This window comes from Bos javanicus, chromosome 17, assembly GCF_032452875.1.
Source record: "Bos javanicus breed banteng chromosome 17, ARS-OSU_banteng_1.0, whole genome shotgun sequence".
Classification (NCBI taxonomy): Eukaryota; Metazoa; Chordata; class Mammalia; order Artiodactyla; family Bovidae; genus Bos; species Bos javanicus.
The window spans coordinates 10,483,127-10,504,997 of record NC_083884.1 but is presented as its reverse complement, the minus strand read 5'-3'; the positions used below and the strand labels follow the sequence as shown (position 1 = coordinate 10,504,997).

The 21,871-nt window shown below is 44.8% G+C and overlaps 1 protein-coding gene across 5 annotated transcripts in view; it reads right to left on the bottom strand.

Moving 5' to 3' along the window:
* NR3C2 (nuclear receptor subfamily 3 group C member 2) overlaps positions 1–21,871 on the bottom strand; it is a 439,879-nt gene that overhangs the window by 28,331 nt on the left and 389,677 nt on the right. For all 5 annotated transcript variants that reach the window (XM_061384035.1, XM_061384031.1, XM_061384034.1 and 2 more), the window contains one exon: positions 14,937–15,094. In XM_061384035.1, coding sequence (XP_061240019.1) covers positions 14,937–15,094 — 158 coding nt within the window. The remainder of the gene's footprint in view (positions 1–14,936; positions 15,095–21,871) is intronic.

Sequence of the window (21,871 nt, the reverse complement as noted above, 5' to 3'; positions counted from 1 at the left end):
GGGTTTCTTGGACTTGGGTGATTATTTCCTTCCCCATTTTAGGGAAGTTTTCAACTATTATCTCCTCAAGTATTTTCTCATGGTCTTTCTTTTTGTCTTCTTCTTCTGGGACCCCTATGATTCGAATGTTGTAGCGTTTAATATTGTCCTGGAGGTCTCTGAGATTGTCCTCATTTCTTTTAATTCGTCTTTCTTTTATCCTCTCTGATTCATTTATTTCTACCATTCTATCTTCTAATTCACTAATCCTATCTTCTGCCTCTGTTATTCTACTATTTGCTGCCTCCAGAGTGTTTTTAATTTCATTTATTGCATTATTCATTTTACACTGACTCTCTTTTATTTCTTCTAGGTCCTTGTTAAACCTTTCTTGCATCTTCTCAATCTTTGTCTCCAAGCTATTTATCTGTGATTCCATTTTGATTTCAAGATTTTGGATCAAATTCACTATCATTATTCGGAATTCTTTATTAGGTAGATTCCCTATCTCTTCCTCTTTTGTTTGGTTTTGTGGGCTTTTATCCTGTTCCTTTGTCTGCTGGGTATTCCTCTGTCTCTTCATCTTGTTTAAATTGCTGAGTTTGGGGTGTCCTTTCTGTATTCTGGCAGTTTGTGGAGTTCTCTTTATTGTGGCATTTCCTTGCTCTGTGTGGGTTTGTACAGGTGGCTTGTCAAGGTTTCTTGGTTAGGGAAGCTTGTGTTGGTGTTCTGGTGAGTGGAGCTGTATTTCTTCTCTCTCCTTTCGAAGACTTGGGTTGCTTTTCTGGGTGCCTGATGTCCTCTGCCAGCTTTCAGAAGTTGTTTTGTGGAATTTACTCGGCGTTTAAATGTTCTTTTGATGAATTTGTGGGGGAGAAAGTGTTCTCCCCGTCCTACTCCTCTGCCATCTTAGCTCCTCCCCTTTTACCATCATTTAAAAAAACAGGAATGACAAGCTCTCATATTGAAGATTTTTTCCTCATTTCTCTAAAGTCAAGTTCAACTGCATCAAAATGTTGCCAGGCGATTGATCGGCAGTTGGTAAGCACTGTCTGAAATAGTCTAAACTTAGCCACTGAAAACATTTAAACATTTCACATCATTAAATTAAAACACTCACATCGTTAAATCATTTCACATTATTTGGAGATAACCCAGATTTTACATTAAGTTAGCCATAGAAAGCCATGAGCAAACACAAATGACCAAAGGAGATAAAGTTCTGTGACTGCAAGTGGAAATTTACTGTTATTATAATTATGTTGAGATGTGAAAGTGATGGTGAGAAAGGATTCAGGACTAACCTTATGATAAAATCATGACTTGAAGAACAAGACCAGCTCCAAAGCATCATGGATGCCTTAGAGGCCAAATCCTCACATGTGTATCTATAGCTCTTCAGGGCTGAACACTCATCCAACCATCTACCCATCTACCTACCTGTCAGTCTGTCACCATCCATGTGTATAAATAGTACACATACATGTATATGGTACATTATATATATATCAGTTCAGTTCAGTCACTCAGTAGTGTCCGCCTCTTTGCGACCCCATGAATTGCAGCACACCAGGCCTCCCTGTCCATCACCAACTCCCGGAGTTCACTCAGACTCACGTCCATTAAGTCAGTGATGCCATCCAGACATCTCATCCTCTGTCGTCCCCTTCTCCTCCTGCCCCCAATCCCTTTCAGCATCAGAGTCTTTTCCAATGAGTCAACTCTTCACATGAGGTGGCCAAAGTATTGGGAGTTTCAGCTGTAGCATCATTTCTTCCAAAGAATACCCAGGACTGATCTCCTTCAGAATGGACTGGTTGGATCTCCTTGCAGTCCAAGGGACTCTCAAGAGTCTTCTCCAACACCACAGTTCAAAAGCATCAATTCTTCGGCGCTCAGCTTTCTTCACAGTCCAACTCTCACATCCACACATGACTACTGGAAAAACCATAGCCTTGATTAGACGGACCTTTGTTGGCAAAGTAATGTCTCTGCTTTTGAATATGCTATCTAGGTTGGTCATAACTTTCCTTCCAAGGAGTAAGCGTCTTTTAATTTCATGGCTGTAGTCACCATCTGCAGTGATTTTGGAGCCCCCCAAAATAAAGTCTGACAATGTTTCCCCATCTGTTTCCCAAGTGATGGGACCAGATGCCATGATCTTCATTTTCTGAATGTTGAGCTTTAAGCCAACTTTTTCACTCTCCTCTTTCACTTTCATCAAGAGGCTTTTCACTTTCTGCCATAAGGGTGGTGTCATCTGTATATCTGAGGTTATTGATATTTCTCCTGGCAATCTTGATTCCAGCTTGTGCTTCTTCCAGCCCAGCATTTTCATGATGTACTCTGCATATATGTTAAATAAGCAGGGTGACAATATACAGCCTTGACGAACTCCTTTTCCTATTTGGAACCAGTCTGTTGTTCCATGTCCAGTTCTAACTGTTGCTTCCTGACCTGCATATAGGTTTCTCAAGAGGTAGGTCAGGTGGTCTGGTATTCCCATCTCTTTCAGAATTTTCCACAGTTTACTGTGATTATATACATATATATATATGTATGTATGTAATACATAATAAAGCTTCACTAATTAAAAATTATTCAGACATGGGTCTAGGTCCATAATCATTTGTTTGGGGGCTTTTTATAAAGTTTGCTAAGCTACTGTGATTTCTTTGTTGTATTTAAATACATAAACACAACCTTTGCAAGTTCTCTCAACCACATTCAGAAACGTTTATCTTACATCCATGCCATCACATCACAGAAAGACTCCGAGTTCCGTCTTCTTAAAGTGGTTTTTATTAAAGAGCTTTACCGGATGTCACCTTGACCTTTTCCTGAGTTTCCCGGAGTCCCTGTTTACTCTGTGGTTTCTGAGAGGTGAGTTACTGGAAACCTAGTTGAATTAATCAGCTATTCCTCACAATAACCTCCTTGTTGCTATGGCTACTGAACGGTTTTCAGTCTGTTTGCTGACTGGCCCGTCGGCACCTTCTGCCCCCACCCCTGCGTTTGCACAGTGAGGGACACACTCTCTTCCGGCTCCTGTCGGTATCTTTGCCTCCTTATCTCACTTTGGCAGCAGCTCCTGCCCAGACTCTCTGCAGGCGCCCTCCTAGTTTTGGCCCCTTGGTGGGTCTCTTCCTCGGGGTTCGGTTCTGTCCACCACACAGCCACACTGATGCCTGGGCAGCTCCACTGACCCCCGGGCTGCGTGGACAGCCATGTGCTGTACCTCCCAAGGCTATATCAGCACTCATCCTCATCTCCACAGAGCCTTGAGCTCATCTGACATCTCTCCTGGGATTCCTCAGGGCACCTCAACTCAGCACGTCCAAAATATGCCCATTGCCTCTCCTCACAAAGCTCCTCCTCCACATCTCCTCACTCAGCGCCGTTGCCGCCCCACAACAACCTACGTCCAAATCCTGGGTCATCTTAGACCCCCGCCCTCCTCTCTCAAGCCCTCTGTCCTATTCACCACCAAGAACCGTCCGTTCCGCTACCTGAAGATGTCCGCGGTCCCCTTGCCCCTGCTCCACCTTAGCGCCTGGTCTCCATCTCTTACCTGGACCACCAGATCAGCAGCCTTACTGGCCCTCTGCTTCTCCTCCAATAGACCCTCTAGATCAGCACTGTCAATACGGCCATGGCAACTGGCCATATGTGGCTGCTGAGCCCGTCAAATGTGGGACATCAATTTTTTAAGTTCTATTTACATGTCAGTGGCCACTTGTTGGAGAAGGCAATGGCACCCCACTCCAGTACTCCTGCCTGGAAAATCCCATGGATGGAGGAGCCTGGAAGGCTGCAGTCCATGGGGTCGCTGAGGGTCGGACGTGACTGAGTGACTTCACTTTCACTTTTCACTTTCATGCATTGGAGAAGGAAATGGCAACCAACTCCAGTGTTCTTTCCTGGAGAATCCCAGGGACAGAGGAGCCTGGTGGGCTGCCATCTATGGGGTCACACAGAGTCAGACACGACTGAAGTGACTTAGCAGCAGCAGCCACTTGTGGCCAGTGGTTACCAGACTGGAAGGAACAGCTCTCGACTCTACAGATGTGCTCAGAATCCCTCATGAGCTACCTCAAGGTGGTTTACAGACCTTTTCATTGTCCCCATCCTTAATCCTCTCTGCTCCTCTCTGACGCTCTTGGATACAGTGAATTTTCTATTTCTCAAAATCACCATGTGCTGTCTCCCTTGGGATAGGAACTCCTGTGGCTTGGGTTAACTTCCCTCTGTCTGTCTGGCCAACACCTTCTTTGTCTTTGGGACTGAGCTTAGCAGTCACTTCCCTCATCTCATGCCCTGGACCATCTCTACCCTGACACTCCCCCTTCAGTACACCTACCCTGACACACGTGGTCCTTACCCGTCGACCTCAAGCACCCAGCATGCCACACTCTAATGCCCAGTTTACTTGTCTCCTCTCTTCCCTATCAGACTACACACTCTGTGGGCAGAGACTGAGTCCCCCTCAGCTGCTCTTATATCCTCAGGATTAACAAGGTCCCTTGCCCAGTGGAGGCTTCCATACACCTGTGCCTACCTGTCAATTCCTTGACCTTGGTCTTGGCAAATGATTTTTTTGGATATGACACCAGAAGCACAAGTGGCAGTAGGAAAGTTCAACAAGTATGACTACCTCAAGCAACAGCCTCAGGGGGCATCCAGAGGGGAGCCTGGAGAAATACGACAGTGATCTCTGAGCACCAGCGCCCTTAACCATGAACGTGGCGAGCAAAGGCGGTACGACGGGCAGGGACTCCCTGTTTGTCCACGGGAACTCGCACCTTCCAGCTGTGCTCCGTGGCCCCAGCTCCCAGCACATGAAACACACCCATCCCGAGGCCACCCCGACCTCTCCACGTCATACCCAAAGTCATCCTTTCCCTGTTTATCCATAATATTGAAAAAAACCCAGAACATTCTGACCTATTTTATCCCATTCCCCTCATCTTTATGTTTAAATACATGTGATACATTTTTTTCAGTCATGCAAACATAAAATAATTTTCTTAAAGGAAAATAAGCCCTCATTGGCACAATGCACCCAGGGCAAGCAGTCTGAGTCCACCGCACCCTTGAAACGAGAACTCTCTAAAGGCAAACTCAAAACAGGGCTGCAGAAAGAGACGCCACGAATGGTTAGTAAGTACCCTGTTGGCCTCACCAAACAGACAGAGGATGAGCTCTGCCTCGTCAATTCCTAGTTAATTTGAAACCGTCACCTATGATTATTTGCTTTCCAGGAGGAGTATGTCTGGGCCCCTCCCTGGTACCCTGGAAGATAAGGCTTTGCTCACTTTGCTGACTCTGGCATAAACAACCCTGCCTTTATTTAGAGTCTTTCTTAGTCATGGTCTCGTTAAAGAAGAAGGCAGTGTAATATGGCTAACAACTGTGTTAAATGGTTGTTTCCCCTGGGAGACAGAATAAGGCTTTAAATCTTGCCTGAGGTCTCTTACACACACACACACACACACACACACAGCGGGGGGCGGCGATGGTGTTGCCCGTACTTTAGCTTATTATTACACATGTAGTATCAAACAGTCTCATTTCCTTGTCACCTGAACAAGGGGCAGAGAAGGAGGTGTCCCCCCAGGACCCAGGGGCAGTATGGCCAGGCTTTACTTCCTAGCAGCATCCTGACCACACCGGGCCAAGGGGTTTCCTTCAGCAATGGTGATCCTCACAGCAATCCTTCCTTGTCTCCATCACCAACATCTTTCATCTGGTCAGTGAGTCAGGAAGCATCTGTAGCACATTCAGTGTGTTTTAGCAACACCAGCCTCCCCTGGCACAGGGCGGGACGCACAGAGCACTGCAGTAGTCATGAATGGATGTGAGAGCTGGACCATGACCATAAAGAAGGCTGAGCGCCAAAGAACAGATGCTTTCAAACTGCGGTGCTGGAGAAGACTCTTGAGAGTCCCCTGGACAGCAAGGAGATCCACCCAGTCCATCCTAAAGGAAACCAACTCCGAATACTCATTGCAAGGACTGAAGCTGAAGCTCCAATACTTTGGGTACCTGAAGCGAGGAGTTGACTCGTTGGAAAAGACGCTGCTGCTGGGAAAGATTGAAGGTGGGAGGAGAGGGGGACATCAGAGGATGAGATGTCGGATGGCATCACCGACTCAATGGACATGAGTTTGAGCAAACTCTGGGAGATACTGAAGGACCAGGAAGCCTGGTGTGCTGCAGTCCACGGGATCACAGAGAGTCAGACGTAACTTAGTGACTGAACAACATCAGGGCACTGGGAGCGGAAGCACCTGGAAAGGCTTCTATGCTGACCGAAGTCTATGGGACTCACCACTGGATGACTGCCCCCAATGCAGAATGGCTTTTTCTGCCCATGTCCCTGCTGGGTCTTGCCAACTGTAGACTGTTACCCCCTTGAGGGCCCTGCCATATGCCTGTTTGTCTCTGTTTACAGTTAACTAAAACAGCCTGATGGATTTTCTTTTTGGTGGTGCTGAGACATGGTTTGCTGCTGCTAAGTTGCTTCAGTCGTGTCTGACTCTGTGCGACCCCATAGACGGCAGCCCACCAAGGCCCAGCCGTCCCTGGGATTCTCCAGGCAAGAACACTGGAGTGGGTTGCCATTTGCTTCTCCAATGCATGAAAGTCAAATGTGAAAGTGAAAGTGAAGTCGCTCAGTTGTGCCTGACTCTTAGCGACCCCATGGACTGCAGCCTACCAGGCTCCTCTGTCTATGGGATTTTCCAGGCAAGAGTACTGGAGTGGGGTGCCATTGCCTTCTCCGAGAGACATGGTTTGGGGAAATGCAAACCCAATCTGGAAAAGTGGAAGCAAAACGATGAACATTTGTTTGGTGCTTGTTACCTTGTGGCTGTGTTATTTCACATGCTTCAAAAATTCCCATATAGTAAGATGGGTATTATTCCCATTTTACAGCTGAAGAAACCGAGGACCAAGAAATGTAAGTGGAGTGCCCAAGAGAAATGCTGGTGGAGGAGCAGAGGCCACGCTCTACTGTTGTCCACAGTGGTCATCATTTTGTGGCAGATTCTGATGTGGGCCTCAGAACCTTTCTGGAGGGGACACTGACCGCGAAGACGTGGAACAGAACCAGCAGGAAAGCGGCAGGCAGCTCACATGGTGGATCCAGCCGGCTTAGGGCTGGCATGCTTCAGTGTGTGGGAAGCAGCGGATCTGCATCGCTCTCAAAACCACCTCGAGTGCAGTCACGGTGGAAATCGCCACTATCGCTGCCTGACACGAAAGCACCCGCTCATTAAAGGAGCAACGGGGGTCTCAGAATAATTTAACACACACGGCTGCTTGCAGCGATCTCTTCTGTTGATGATCATGAAACTGAAATTCACACCCTCTCCACATAAAGAAGGGAGTCTCCCGGTGTGCACGTGGGGTGGGTCCTATATCGCTGTGTCTGCTCCCATCGTGCCGCCTCCCCCGTGCAGAAGAGCAGCTTAGCTCTGAGAGCCACCTGGGCTGTGCAGCCTTCCTTCTGCCACCACAGAAAGCAATCACAGAGAGAGAGGACCTTCTGGTCCCACCCAGGGACTCGCTGGTACCCACCCCAGCAATGGGTAGGTTCTTAGCCCGGTTTACTGTTTAATGATCATTAGCAGAGGTGAAAACCTCCCCTCCGCCCTGAAACCAGCTCAGCCTACGGTGAGGCAGACCCTACATGTGGTTTTGGGAACTGCTAAACATATGTGATGTTTTAGTATAACACCAGGTTCACTGCCTTCAGATGCAACCCCGCGCCTCACAAAACGATGCATTCCAGAAGCTGCCAGGGAAGCGCCAAACGCGTCTGAAGAGTCAGAGAGCAGTGCAGCTGCCGTTTGTAGGACTCCTCCTGCTCGTTCTCTGAGCTCTGGAGACGCAGCCCAGCCTGGGACCCAGCGGCAGCCAGCAGTCTGAGGCCCTCCTGCATCGCGTGGCGGGTATGGGGAGCACCAGGCAGAGGGTTCCAGCTGTCACTGGCTCCCTAGGGACCCCGAGAAGTCACTCTCTGGACCTCTGCCTCATCTTCCAAGAAATAAAGATTCTCTGAGACACCCTTACTCCACTTCCAGAAGCCTTCCATGACCCCTGCCCAGCACGACTGGCTCCTAGACCTACCCAACAAGGTTTTCCAGCAACTCAGAATAAACATCCGTGAGCACACAATGCCCAGTGTGCTCATGTCTGCAGAGCTCCCAGCCCTCGCCCTGGACGGTGTTGTTGGTGGTCTTGAGCACGCGGAAAGCTCCCCAAGGCCAGATTTGTCTCTCTCCCTCCATTGCAATGCCTGCCACTTTTAGACACTAATGTATTTGTTGAATTAGATGAACCTCTTCCTCTATCAGAGCAAGTGGGAATCCTAAGGACAGGAATGGGAATAATGAGAATAATACCTATCTTACAGGGAGTTTTTAGAAGGGCATGAAATAACACAGGTACTGAGGCATCTGAACAGATCCCCCTGCTTCCCCTTTTGAACAGGATGCTCTCCCTTAAGAGCAAGCGGTACCTAAAGACAGGTATTCTGTCCCCATCTGTACCTCTCGTCCTGGAACACAGGAGGGGCTCGCAGACACGTGAATGAATGAGCGGCATGTATGCTCTCAAAGATCGCTCTGTCCACAGTTACCTTCTGCCCTGTGGAGTGTTCTAGCTGCCTCATTTTAGACTCTAAGCAGTTTGAGGGGTAGGTTGGTGTCCTATAGTTATTTTGTATCCTCTGTAGTCACAGGTTTGCTAGGCATGAGGCAACGTATTATGTACACGGAAATAAAGTCAATTACAATAGTATGGCCTTGATTCTACTTAACAGAGAAAGGGTAACATTTTGCTTCTGAGAAATACTATTAATATCATCCTTTAACCTTTACAACAAGCTAGAACCCTAGCTGTTCTACACCCTGATCATAGCATAAATAGGCCTTGATCTCCATGAATGAATAGACGCTACCAATAAATTCATGAGAAATGTGCCTTCTTCACTAATAGGAAATTAACTGCCACTCCTAGCAATACCTAGAAAGTGACTGTGTGTACCGAGTTGCTCAGCCATGTCACTCAGCCATGCCTAACTCTTTGCGACCACATGGACTGTAGCCCACCAGGCTCCTCTGTCCATGGGATTTTCCAGGCAAGAATAGTGGAGTGGGGTGCCATTTCCAGTATTCCTCCAGGTGATCATCCAAACCCAGGGATCAAACCCACATCTCCTTTGTCTCCTGCATTGCAGGAGATCTTTCCCTGCTGAGCCATTGGAGAAGAAAGTGACTAGTAATTCTCAATTCTCTCTGGAAGAATAAGGAATCTGTGTGCTTTACATATAACACCCATTTAGAATGCAAAAACACACCCATCCCTAGAAGCCTGGCCACAACTGCTTTCTTTGAACCTTTTTTGGGAGGGAGACTGATGTTCGGAGGGTTTGGGATTCATTCAAGTTGCTGACCTGTTCAAATACTTGACTGCCAACCTGATCTTTCAGACGCTGTTCCTTCACTCACCCTGGCCCTGTTCTGCCAACACATGTGTGCACCATGTGAGAGAAAACCGTATGTCCTGAGAAGTGTGTACACATGTCCCCAGATACGTGCGTCCCGAGGCTGGGCATACTAGGCATGCTACTTAAACAGAACTTGGATTTACAGGCACAGGGTTCTTGTCTGTGTGACTCTCAGGAACACATGCTCTTTTTCCACAAAGTGACCAGAACGAGGCTCTGCGTACAGAGCCAGTCCTCCTGTAGCTCTTTGTTCCCTGGAAGAAAATTCCACAAATGTTGACTCACTAATTTACTCTAATGAAAAAGCTGTAGGCAGTCTCAAGTCTGAGTAAGCGTGAATGTTAGAAAGGTCCCTCCAGACTTACAATGCGTTTTTCAATGTTCTGTCTGGGATGGGAATATATTAATAAATAGAGCGTTGAAGATGCTTCTGTTAAGCTACTTCTGAGGGCAAACATCTCTGATTGTTTAAAATGAAAGGTTTTAGGCTTAAAGTGATTCCAGTGGTTCCCCAAAGAATGTTCTCCACCCAGCAAAAGTGGAGTCAGGTGGATTAGATCTACCCTTCCACCAAAAACAACACAAAAATGGTTTTTGAGATACTACATATCAGTCAATGAAGGACAATGACCTCTAGAACAAAACAGAAAAGCTTTGTGATGTTGGCATTGACAAGGAATTCTTAGCTACAAAACCAAAAACATGATTCATGAAAGAAAAAATAATCAACTGAACTTTCTTAGAACTGAAAATCCCTGCTCTTCAAAAGACATTGATAAGAGAATGATAAGATAAGCCACAGAGAGAAAATACTTGCAAGTTATATGTCTTATAAAGGAATTATATCCAGAATATACAAAGAACTCTCAAAACTCAACAATCCAACTACAAGCAAACATCCTAGTTTTTAAAAATGAGAAATAGTTGGACAGATATTTCAGCAAAGAGGACACAGAGATGGTAAAGAAGCATAAGAAAGGACCATTAATGATGAAGGAAATGCAAATTAAAACCATAGGGAGACTTTGGGGCTTCCTTGGTGGCTCAGACAATACAGAATCTGCTGCAATGCAGGAGACTCAGGGTTTGATCTCTCTGGTCAGAAGATCCCCTGGAGAAGGAAATGTCTATCCACTCCAGTATTCTTGCCTGGGAAATTCCATGGATAGAGGAGCCTGGCGGGCTACAGTCCACGGGGTTGCAGAGAAGTGGACATGACTCAGTGACTAACCAACCACTATTGTTATCTTCTCAACAACTCTATCCTGGAATAGAAAATGGTAACCCACTGCAGTATTCTTGCCCGGAAAAATTCCATGGACAGAGAAGCCTGGAGGGCTACAGTCACAAAGACGGGTCCTAAAGAGTCAGACACACGACTGAGCGACTAACACTTACTTTCCAGGGAGGCATCACCACACAGCTATTAGAATGGCTAAAACTAAAAAGACTAATGATACTGCATGTCAGCAAGGATATGGGGCAACCTGTATTCACACACACTTCTTGAGGGATTGTACAACTATGCAGCCACTTTGGAAAATAGTTATACACCTACCATATGACACAGGTCTTCCATGGCCGCCAGTTATTCACTCAAGAAAAAGAAAGTGGTGTCCATATATAGACATATACATAATGCACAACTTCGTGTGTGTACTTAGTTGCTCAGTCGTGTCTGACTCTTTGAAACCCCATGGACTGTAGCCCGCCAGGCTCCTTTGTCCATGGGGATTCTCCAGGCAAGAATACTGGAGTGGGTTGCCATGCCCTCCTCCAAGGGGATCTTCCTAACCCAGGGATCAAACCCAGGTCTCCTGCATTGCAGGAGGATTCTTTACTGTCTGAGCCACCAGGGAAGCTCGAGAATACTGGAATGGGTAGCCTATCCCTTCTTCAGGGGATCTTCCCAACCCAGGAATTGAACTGGAGTCTCCTGCATTGCAGGCAGATTCTTTACCAGCTGAGCTACCAAGGAAGCCCAACTTACTCTGAAACTGTCCCTAATCTGGAAACAATCCAAATGTCCATCAATGGGCGACGGGACCACCAAACTGTAGAATATCTTCACAACGGGAGGTCAGTCAGCAATAAGTAGGAATGAAGTATTGCTATATGGCAACAGCATGGATGAGTCCCCAAATCTTATGTCAAGCGAAGGAAGCCAGATACAGCAGACTACATACTATAATACTGTATGATTCCATGGGTATGAAACACTAACATATATCAACCAATCTACACTGCCAGAAAGCAATCCAGAAAGCAACTGAGGAGGAGGAGGCAGCAGGACAGCTGATGGATGAACAACAAAGTCTACCATACAGCACAGGGAACCATATTCAGTAGTCTGCAATAAAAGATAATGGAAAAGAATATATATATATGTATAACTGAGGCAGTCTGCTGTACAGCAGAAATCAACAACAGTGTAAATCAAGTATACTTCTGATTTTTTAAAAGGGCGCAAGAAAACTTCTGGAGTGATGGGGATGTCTGCTCTCTTGATTTCAATCATTGTTTCATGGGTGTATACATGTCTCAAACATCCCAAACGGTACGCTTTAAGTATGTTCAGCTTATTTTGTATCAATTTCACTGTAATAAAAAAATACTGAAAACATATTCATAGGAAGGACTGATGCCAAAGTTCCATTACTATGGTCACCTGATATGAAGAGCCGATTCATTGGAAAAGATCTTGATGCTGGGAAGGCAAAAGGGAAAGGGAGGAGCAGAGGATAGATGGTCAGATAGCATCACCGACTCAAAGGTCATGAATCTGAGCAAACTCTGGGAGGCAGTGAAGGCCAGAGGAGCCTAGCATGCTGCAGCCCACGGGGCAGCAAAGAGTCACACATGACTTAGTGACTGAACAAGACACTGATTTGCTTTGGGGGGATCTGGCAGAAAATCATCATTTATAACTTAGACACTTGGCTATTGCTTACTGAGTAGCCACTGGCAAGCAGCTCAATAAGCTGGTGCTAAAAACAAGCCAGTGGAGGACAGTTTGACACCCTGACTACTGGTGTGGCCTCTGGGGGTTTTCACCATCCCACTGTGCACTGAGATTCCCAAAGGCATTGAGATTCCTTAAGGCTGTAGATAAACAAGTTTTAACTTCTGTTGTTGAGTCTCATTATACGCAAAGTACTTCAAAGTGTATCTTTTTCATGAGATTACCTGATGCCAATTACACACTCATTTTACAACTGCACTTGTGCCTGCCAATCATTTGCATGAATAACATGATTCATCAAGAAAGAACCACACCTTCTGCTCCCTGGCCCCTGCTCCCAGCCCAGGTCTGTTAGGAGAAATGCTGACTGAAACGGCCCACTCTGGGAAGCCACCATGCTAACTATGTGGATGAGTTATTTTACAACAGGAGGGCCTGTTAAGGAACATGGAACTAACAAGCCACCACCAACTGGAAGCGTTTGGGAAAGGTCAAAAGGAGATGCCTCACGTCCTAACAACCTTCCAGAATCCTCCTCGCTGGAATCCATCTTGGCTGAATGAGGTGCACGCCACCAAGAAGGACCCTGAGTCAAAATAAAGAATAACTGGCCAGAGACAACCTGGGAACTAACCCCATTACTATAAAACCCAAGACTTCAAGCAACGTGGCAGAACAGTCCTCCTGGGTTCCCTTACCCTCCTGCTCTCCACCCAGGCACCCCTTCCCAATAAAGTCTCTGGCTTTGTCAGCACGTGTGTGTCTTTGGATAATTCATTTCTGAGTGTCAGACAAGAGCCCCCTCTCGATCCAGGAAGGAAGGAAGGGTTAGTCGCTCAGTCGTGTCTGACTCTTTGCGACCCCATGGGCTGCAGCCCATGAGGCTCCTCTGTCCATGAGATTTTCTAGGCAAGGATACTGGAGTGGGTTGCCATTTCCTTCTCCAGGGGATCTTCCCAACCCAGGGATGGAACCCAGGTCTCCTGCATTGCAGGCAGATTCTTTATCGACTGAGGTACAAGGGAAGCCCCTCGATCCTGGAAGGAGTCCCCCTTTCTGCAACAGCTCCACTAAGAAAGGCTTTCAACAAAACCAACAGGAGAGTGTTAACAGTGCTCCTGATTCTTGGGTGGATGACCCTGCCTCATGCTCTACTTTCCTTTACTCCCTTTTGTGAGAGTTGTGAAGAGCACTGTTGGCTGTGTTCCCCAAAGTCTTGTAGCCCATCATTTATTATCTCTGAGATTTTCCAGTAAGTCGTGCTTTGAGGCCACTGATAACTAGTCCAACTATCTATCACTGAATTCACCTTGTGGGAATTTGACTCTTATCACGTGAAATGTTCAGAGAAAGTAAAGGCCAGTGTGATATGCACTGGGTCTTCAGTGTAAAACCCTGGAAAGCGACATTCTTTTATCAACCAACCCCAAAAGACATACCATTCCAGTGGCATAGACAAGTCTCTAAAGGATGCACCATTATTTCAGTAGCAACACAATTATAATATTGGTCATCAAGCCTGTCAACATTGTCCTCAGCAACAAGGAAATAGTTGAAAAAGGTTTCTTATCCAACTCACATGGGCTGAACTTGGGGAATCAATGTACCAAAAGAAAGCAAATATAAAAATGTTAAATTAGCATGACCGTGTACAACTTTTTTCGAACCAGAACTGAAGAAACTGCTTGCAAAATGAAATGAGAAGCACATTTTAAGTGGCATGACAAACCAAGTTATCCGAATCAGTATTTTGTAGAAAGTGCTAACGCCTTGACTACATCTGTAACTCAGTAAATTAGAAACAAGCTCGAGAGTTTACTTTGCATATTTACACAAGACAAGAAAGGTGACTCCTATGAAGAACAGTGAATATAAGATTCCGAATCTGGCAAAAAATGCGATGATCCCAGCTGGCCCTGGACCACTAATAATGTTTTTGAAAGACTGGGTTATTAGATGAACAGTTGTAGAAGATGGAAATTATTTATGCAATGCTAAAGCAAACATTCCCATGAACCAAACATTTCCCAAGTTGCCAGCAGAAATGAGAAACCTGACCTGACACCTGCAGCAAATCTGAGGCCCTTCCTTCTCTGGCCCCGAGCTCAGGGTTTTGCCACGATGGTGCACATTTCTCTTACGCTCTGCTCAGGAGGGGAAAGAGCCACACCTTTCACTTTAAATGAAGTTTGTTTCAAAGGTATTCTGAAAAAAATAATTTTCTTCCTAATCAGGTGTTTTTTTTTTTTTAATGAAAAATGTTGGGATCCTAGTCCCCTGACCAGGAATGGAACTGTATTGGAAGTATAGAGTCTTAATCACTGGATTGAAGGGGAAGTCCCCTGATCAGTTTTTAACCTCTCGTTGCCTCCTGTGGATAATATACCCCTGTTCTCCCCAAAGCCTCAAGAACTTTCTCAGCTCTCCGGTTTCTCTGGGCCCACAGTGTGTGGGTGACAGACACCAATAGGCTCTACTTACGTCATGCATGGAGTCCAGAAGCTTGGTTAGTTGGTAGAACCTCTGCCAGCTCTGCCCAGAGTTGCTGGGACACTTCGTTACCATCTTTCTCAGCTCCTTGATGTAATTTGTCCTCATTTCTTCAAACGCAGCCTGGCTTTTGAGGCCATCCTTTGGAACTGTGGTGAAGGAATACAGACATGTAAGTTCTCAAAATGGAAATCAGCTTTAGCACCTTCGTGGTTAGATGGCGTAGGCTATTTTGAGGTCATGAGGCTCACACTTTGAGACTGACACTGCATCTGGCTTACTGCATTGATCAATATGTGTGTGTGTTCAGTTGTGTCTGACTCTGCGTGACCCCACAGACTGCAGCCTGCCAGGCTCCTCTTCCTTTGTCCATGGGATTTTTCCAGCCAGAATACTGGAATGGGTTGCCAATTCCTTCTCTGGGGGATCTTCCTGACCCAGGGATCGAACCTGCATTTCCTGCATCTCCTGTATTGCAGGAGAGTTCTTTACCACTGAGCCACTGGGGAATCCCTTATGAGTAAATATGGTAGCTGCTGCTGCTGCTGCTGCTGCTGCATCGCTTCAGTTGTGTCTGACTCTGTGCAACCCCAGAGACAGCAGCCCACCAGGCTCCCCCGTCCCTGGGATTCTCCAGGCAAGAACACTGGAGTGGGTTGCCATTTCCTTCTCCAATGCAGGAAAGTGAAAAGTGAAAGTGAAGTTGCTCAGTTGTGTCCGACTCCTAGCGAACCCATGGACTGCAGCCTACCAGGCTCCTCCGTCCATGGGATTTGCCAGGCAAGAGTACTGGAGTGGGGTGCCACTGCCTTCTCTGAATATGGCAGCTATATAATGGTTAACCTCTGTATACACACATATACAAGAGAGTAACTGGCTTAGCAGGTGTATGTTAGAATGCACTTTGCTTATATTAACTTGCTTCATCTTGACATCAATCTTATGACCTCTTATGACATAATCATTATATTATCCTCATTTCACAGATGTGGAGACTGAAGATTGGACATTTAATCACTAGCCCAAGGACACAATAAATACATGGCAGAGAAAGAGCAGAAACCTAGGTCTGCTTCCAATGCCTGTCTCTTAACCTCAATGCTACACTATCCTGTGGCCTGTCATCAAAGTTTTTATGAACCCTAACTTGCCAATACGTCTGAGGTAGGAAAATATACTTTGATTTTTCAGGACAACTGGAAGAAACACAGACAATCTAAGCTGGGGCTGAAATTAGAAATTCAAGTTCCAATGTCAAAGACACTTGGGGAAACCAGCTGTCTATCAGGGGGAGGACATGCTGCAAAGAAGCACTTCCTATTCTCTTTGCTCTAAGATCACATGACCACTGAGGCACTGTCACGTGACCACCCAGACAGCCTGCCGGCAGGTCTGTGCCCAGATTTGTGTGTGTGACGGGTAAGAGGACAGTGCTGTACATACAAAACAAGATCACAACCTTCCGAAGGGAAGAAGTCACATTCACCTTTATCTTCAATAAGAGAAAATTAAGAAGTATGTTTTCTTCTTTCCTTGTATAGAGCGTGCCTGTGTGTGTGCATGCGCACACAGTCATGTCAGACTTTTGAGACCCCATGGAGTGTAGCCCGCCAGGCTCCTCCATGCATGGAATTCTCAGGCAAGAATACTGGAGTGGGGTGCCACTTCCTTCTCCAGGGGATCTTCCCAACCCAGGGACTGAACCTGGGTCTCCTGCATTGCAGGCAGATTCTTTACCATCTGAGCCACCAGGGAAGGCCTATAGAGTTGCTAGTTTTTTCTAATTAAATGAAAAACATCTCACTGAAAATAATACTTTGAAATTCAGCACCTGTAAGCATAATAAGTGCTTCTGGGACCTCAAAGGAGGTGATCTTTCCCAGGACACACGTGAACACAGTTTATGGACACAGGGAGCAACCTGTGCCTGCATTCTGCGAGGAGATGGAGGGCAGAGCGTAAACTACAGATGCTCCCTTTGAAAATCCACTTACACGTTTGCTTTTGTTCACTACAGCCAATAAGTACTGATGCTTTAACTCTGAAAAATAAAGTCACTGAGAACTTTCATTTTTGGAAGATGAAGATGAGAAAAATTCATCTTGTGGTATTAATAGTCTTGAGTATGAAATTGCTCTTACTTTCATTTCTCAATTGCACATGCTATTTGCTCATTTATCAGATCAGATCAGTCGCTCAGTCGTGTCCGACTCTGCAACCCCATGAATTGCAGCACGCCAGGCCTCCCTGTCCATCACCAATTCCCGGAGTTCACTGAGACTCACGTCTATCGAGTCGGTGATGCCATCCAGCCATCTCATCCTCTGTCGTCCCGTTCTCCTCCTGCCCCCAATCCCTCCAAGCATCAGAGTCTTCCAATGAGTCAACTCTTCGCATGAGGTGGCCAAAATACTGGAGTTTCAGCTTTAGCATCATTCCTTCCAAAGAAATCCCAGGACTGATCTCCTTCAGAATGGACTGGTTGGATCTCCTTGCAGTCCAAGGGACTCTCAAAAGTCTTCTCCAACACCACACTTCAAAAGCATCAATTCTTCGGCCCTCAGCCTTCTTCACAGTCCAACTCTCACATCCATACATGACCACAGGAAAAACCATAGCCTTGACTAGACAGACCTTTGTTGGCAAAGTAATGTCTCTGCTTTTGAATATGCCATCTAGGTTGGTCATAACTTTCCTTGTAAGGAGTAAGCGTCTTTTAATTTCATGGCTGCAGTCACCATCTGCAGTGATTTTGGAGCCCATAAAAATAAAGTCTGACACTGTTTCCACTGTTTCCCCATCTATTTCCCATGAAGTGATGGGACCGGATGCCATGATCTTCATTTTCTGAATGTTGAGCTTTAAGCCAACTTTTTCACTCTCCACTTTCACTTTCATCAAGAGCCGTTTTAGTTCCTCTTCACTTTCTGCCATAAGGGTGGTGTCATCTGCATATCTGAGGTTATTGATATTTCTCCCGGCAATCTGGATTCCAGCTTGTGTTTCTTCCAGTCCAGCATTTCTCATGATGTACTCTGCATATAAGTTAAATAAACAGGGTGACAATATACAGCCTTGACGTACTCCTTTTCCTATTTGGAACCAGTCTGTTTTTCCATGTCCAGTTCTAACTGTTGCTTCCTGACCTGCATACAAATTTCTCAAGAGGCAGATCAGGTGGTCTGGTATTCCCATCTCTTTCAGAGAATTTTCCACAGTTTATTGTGATCCACACAGTCAAAGGCTTTGGCATAGTCAATAAAGCAGAAATAGATGTTTTTCTGGAACTCTCTTTTTACATGATCCAGTGGATGTTGGCAATTTGATCTCTGGTTCCTCTGCCTTTTCTAAAACCAGCTTGAACATCAGGAAGTTCATGGTTCATGTATTGCTGAAGCCTGGCCTGAAGAATTTTGAGCATTACTTTACTAGCGTGTGAGATGAGTGCAACTGTGTGGTAGTTTGAGCATTCTTTGGCATTGCCTTTCTTTGGGATTGGAATGAAAACTGACCTTTTCCAGTCCTGTGGCCACTGCTGAGTTTTCCAAATTTGGTGGCATATTGAGTGCATCACTTTCACAGCATCATCTTTCAGGATTTGAAATAGCTCAACTGGAATTCTATCACCTCCACTAGCTTTGTTCGTAGTGATGCTTTCTAAGGCCCACTTGACTTCACATTCCAGGATGTCTGGTTCTACGTCAGTGAGCACACCACCATGATTATCTGGGTCATGAAGATCTTTTCTGTACAGTTTTCCTGTGTATTCGTTCCATCTCTTCTTAATATCTTCTACTTCTGTTAGGTCCATAGCATTTCTGTCCTTTATCAAGCCCATCTTTGCATGAAATGTTCCTTTGGTATCTCTGATTTTCTTGAAGAGATCTCTAGTCTTTCCCATTCTGTTTTCCTCTATTTCTCTGCATTGATCACTGAGGAAGGCTTTCTTATCTCTCCTTGCTATTCTTTGGAACTCTGCATTCAGATGCTTATATCTTTCCTTTTCTCCTTTACTTTTCGCTTCTCTTCTTTTCACAGCTATTTGTAAGGCCTCCCCAGACAGCCATTTTGCTTTTTTGCATTTCTTTTCCATGGGGATGGTCTTGATCCCTGTCTCCTGTACAATGTCACGAACCTCAGTCCATAGTTCATCAGGCACTCTATCAGATCTAGTCTGTTAAATCTATTTTTCACTTGCACTGTATAAGCATAAGGGATTTGATTTAGGTCATACCTGAATGGTCTAGTGGTTTTCCCTACTTTCTTCAATTTCAGTCTGAATCTGGCAATAAGGAGTTCATGGTCTGAGCCACAGTCAGCTCCTGGTCTTGTTTTTGCTGACTGTATAGAGCTTCTCCATCTTTGGCTGCAAAGAGTATAATCAATCTGATTTCGGTGTTGACCATCTGGTGATGTCCATGTGTAGAGTCTTCTCTTATGTTGCTGGAAGAGAGTGTTTGTTATGACCAGTGCATTTTCTTCACAAAACTCTATTAGTCTTTGCCCTGCTTCATTCCGTATTCCAAGGCCAAATTTGCCTGTTACTCCAGGTGTTTCTTGACTTCCTACTTTTGCATTCCACTCCCCTAGAATGAAAAGGACATCTTTTTTGGGTGTTAGTTCTAAAAGGTCTTGTAGGTCTTCATAGAACCGTTCAACTTCAGCTTCTTCAGCATTACTGGTTGGGGCATAGACTTGGATTACTGTGATATTGAATGGTTTGCCTTGGAAACGAACAGAGATCATTCTGTCGTTTTTGAGACTGCATACAAGTACTGCATTTTGGACTCTTTTGTTGACCATGATGGCTACTGCATTTCTTCTGAGGGATTCCTGCCCGCAATAGTAGATATAATGGTCATCTGAGTTAAATTCACCCATTCCAGTCCATTTCAGTTTGCTGATTCCTAGAATGTTGACATTCACTCTTACCATCTCTTGTTTGACCACTTCCAATTTGCCTTGCTCATTTATAACTGGTATCAGTAAAAATTCACTTGGGTCATCAGCTCTTTAGAACAGCTAAGTATGTTTTTGAGTGCTACATGTAACCCCGGGAATCAAGAATACCACTGCTCCCAAATAAACCCTGTTGTCCTATATAAAGATATGGATTATCTTGCAAATTAATTTCACACATGATGTTAATGACCTCCTTGAGTTTTAATTGTTGAGGCTTTTGGTTTGTGGTTTATCTTAACTCTATTTTTGTGGGGAAAAAATAAATCCCTGTAGGCATTGCACACATTCCTGAGGCTGCCACAATATTAGTTGTGGTTTCAAATATTTGACATTCACACTCATAATTAGATGGCCTTCATTATGTAACAGTTTTTTTCTTTCAAATTAAACCCTTGTTTTAAAAGTATACAAAAACATAAAGAACGATGGAAATAGGTAGAATGTTAACTGTGAAACTATAGATGCGCTTTCTACCAAAATCTTAAGGTTAACCCAAAACTTTATAAAATAAACTGAGAGTTTATATATACATGCTTTCACAGCCCACCTATTGAGACACACTTTTTTTTTTTAAGTTTCAAAATGTTATGGAGTAAACCTTTCATTTATACAGATACTTATGGATATTACACATTTAAAACATTACCTAAAATGAGAATGGAGTGAGCACATTTCATGACTGTATTTCAGTGCTGTTTGGTGTAGCTACTGAGATTAACCAAAAGCTTTCATACTTCTGACAGTTGTGTTATCAAAAATTCTCAAGATGATGAACAACTTGTGTCAAATATTACTTGTGTTTTACTGCTGTGACGGAAATATATTGTACCATTTTCCCAGCCAGATATTTTAGAAGTTGAAACAGACCCACAAATAAAAGAGAACTTAGGCAAAACCTCAAATTTTGGAGGTCTGCCTAGATTTTCTGAATTTACTTATTAAATGCAGCAGGGCTCCTGGAAATCATCCAGAATCTATGGGCTGGAGAAGAGCAAAAAGACAGCTGGGTGGGAAGCTGGTTTGCTTTCCTGTGTGAGCAAAAAGAACATGATCTTCTTGATGTTACAGCCTAACTTTCCTCATACACCGGACATCAGGTGTGTAATGTAACCTTCTAAATAAGAAGAAAAATTTTCCTACATTCTATCAGAGATTAGCAAAATAAGCTTACTAAAGCCTGAAGTTTTCATGATTTATACAATTCTTTACTTCTGTTCTCCTGTTTTTTTTTTTATTTTGCTTTTTCTGCATCAGTAAAAATCAGCCTTGAATGTACTGAATTACCTGGAAGCTAATAAATTAATTTAGGGAGCTAAACGATATCAGAATTGATTATAAGGTTGACTGACTAAATGGATGTAAAAGGACAAGATACCAATAACAATTGAGTGGCCAACGTTTATAAAGGATTATTATCATGAACAATTTTAGAAAAAAATTTAAATTCTATCACCCATTTGATATTTTTTTCCTTTTTCCTTTTTTAAAATTTCTTCTAACAGTTAATGATACAGCTTGGAAAGAGGACTGAAATCACTGTTGCTGAATGTAAAGAGTACATTTCCAGGGAATTCCGTGGCAGTCCAGAGGTTAGGACTCTGCTTTCACAGCTGAGGGTGCAGGTTCAATCCCTGGGCAGGGAACTAAAAGTACATTTCCCAAGTTCTGTTCTAGAAAGGATACGCTGGGAGCCTCAGAAATCTGGAAGAACAATGGAGCAGGGAGAAGAGCCTGGTTCTACTGAGCCTGTGGACGGAGGACTGCAAACACCAGCTCCTGAATGTGGGCTGAGCGTACAGTGAGGAGCGGTGGGTACTGAAGACTGGTGGGGCCTGCAGTAAACTGGGGAGAGCATGGGTTCCCTGTGCAATCAAAGTCCATGGCAATCAAACACGACAAAAGGCCGAAAGCAACCTGAAAAGCCTTGCTGGCCAAGCCAAACACAGCTGAGACACGCTGACCCC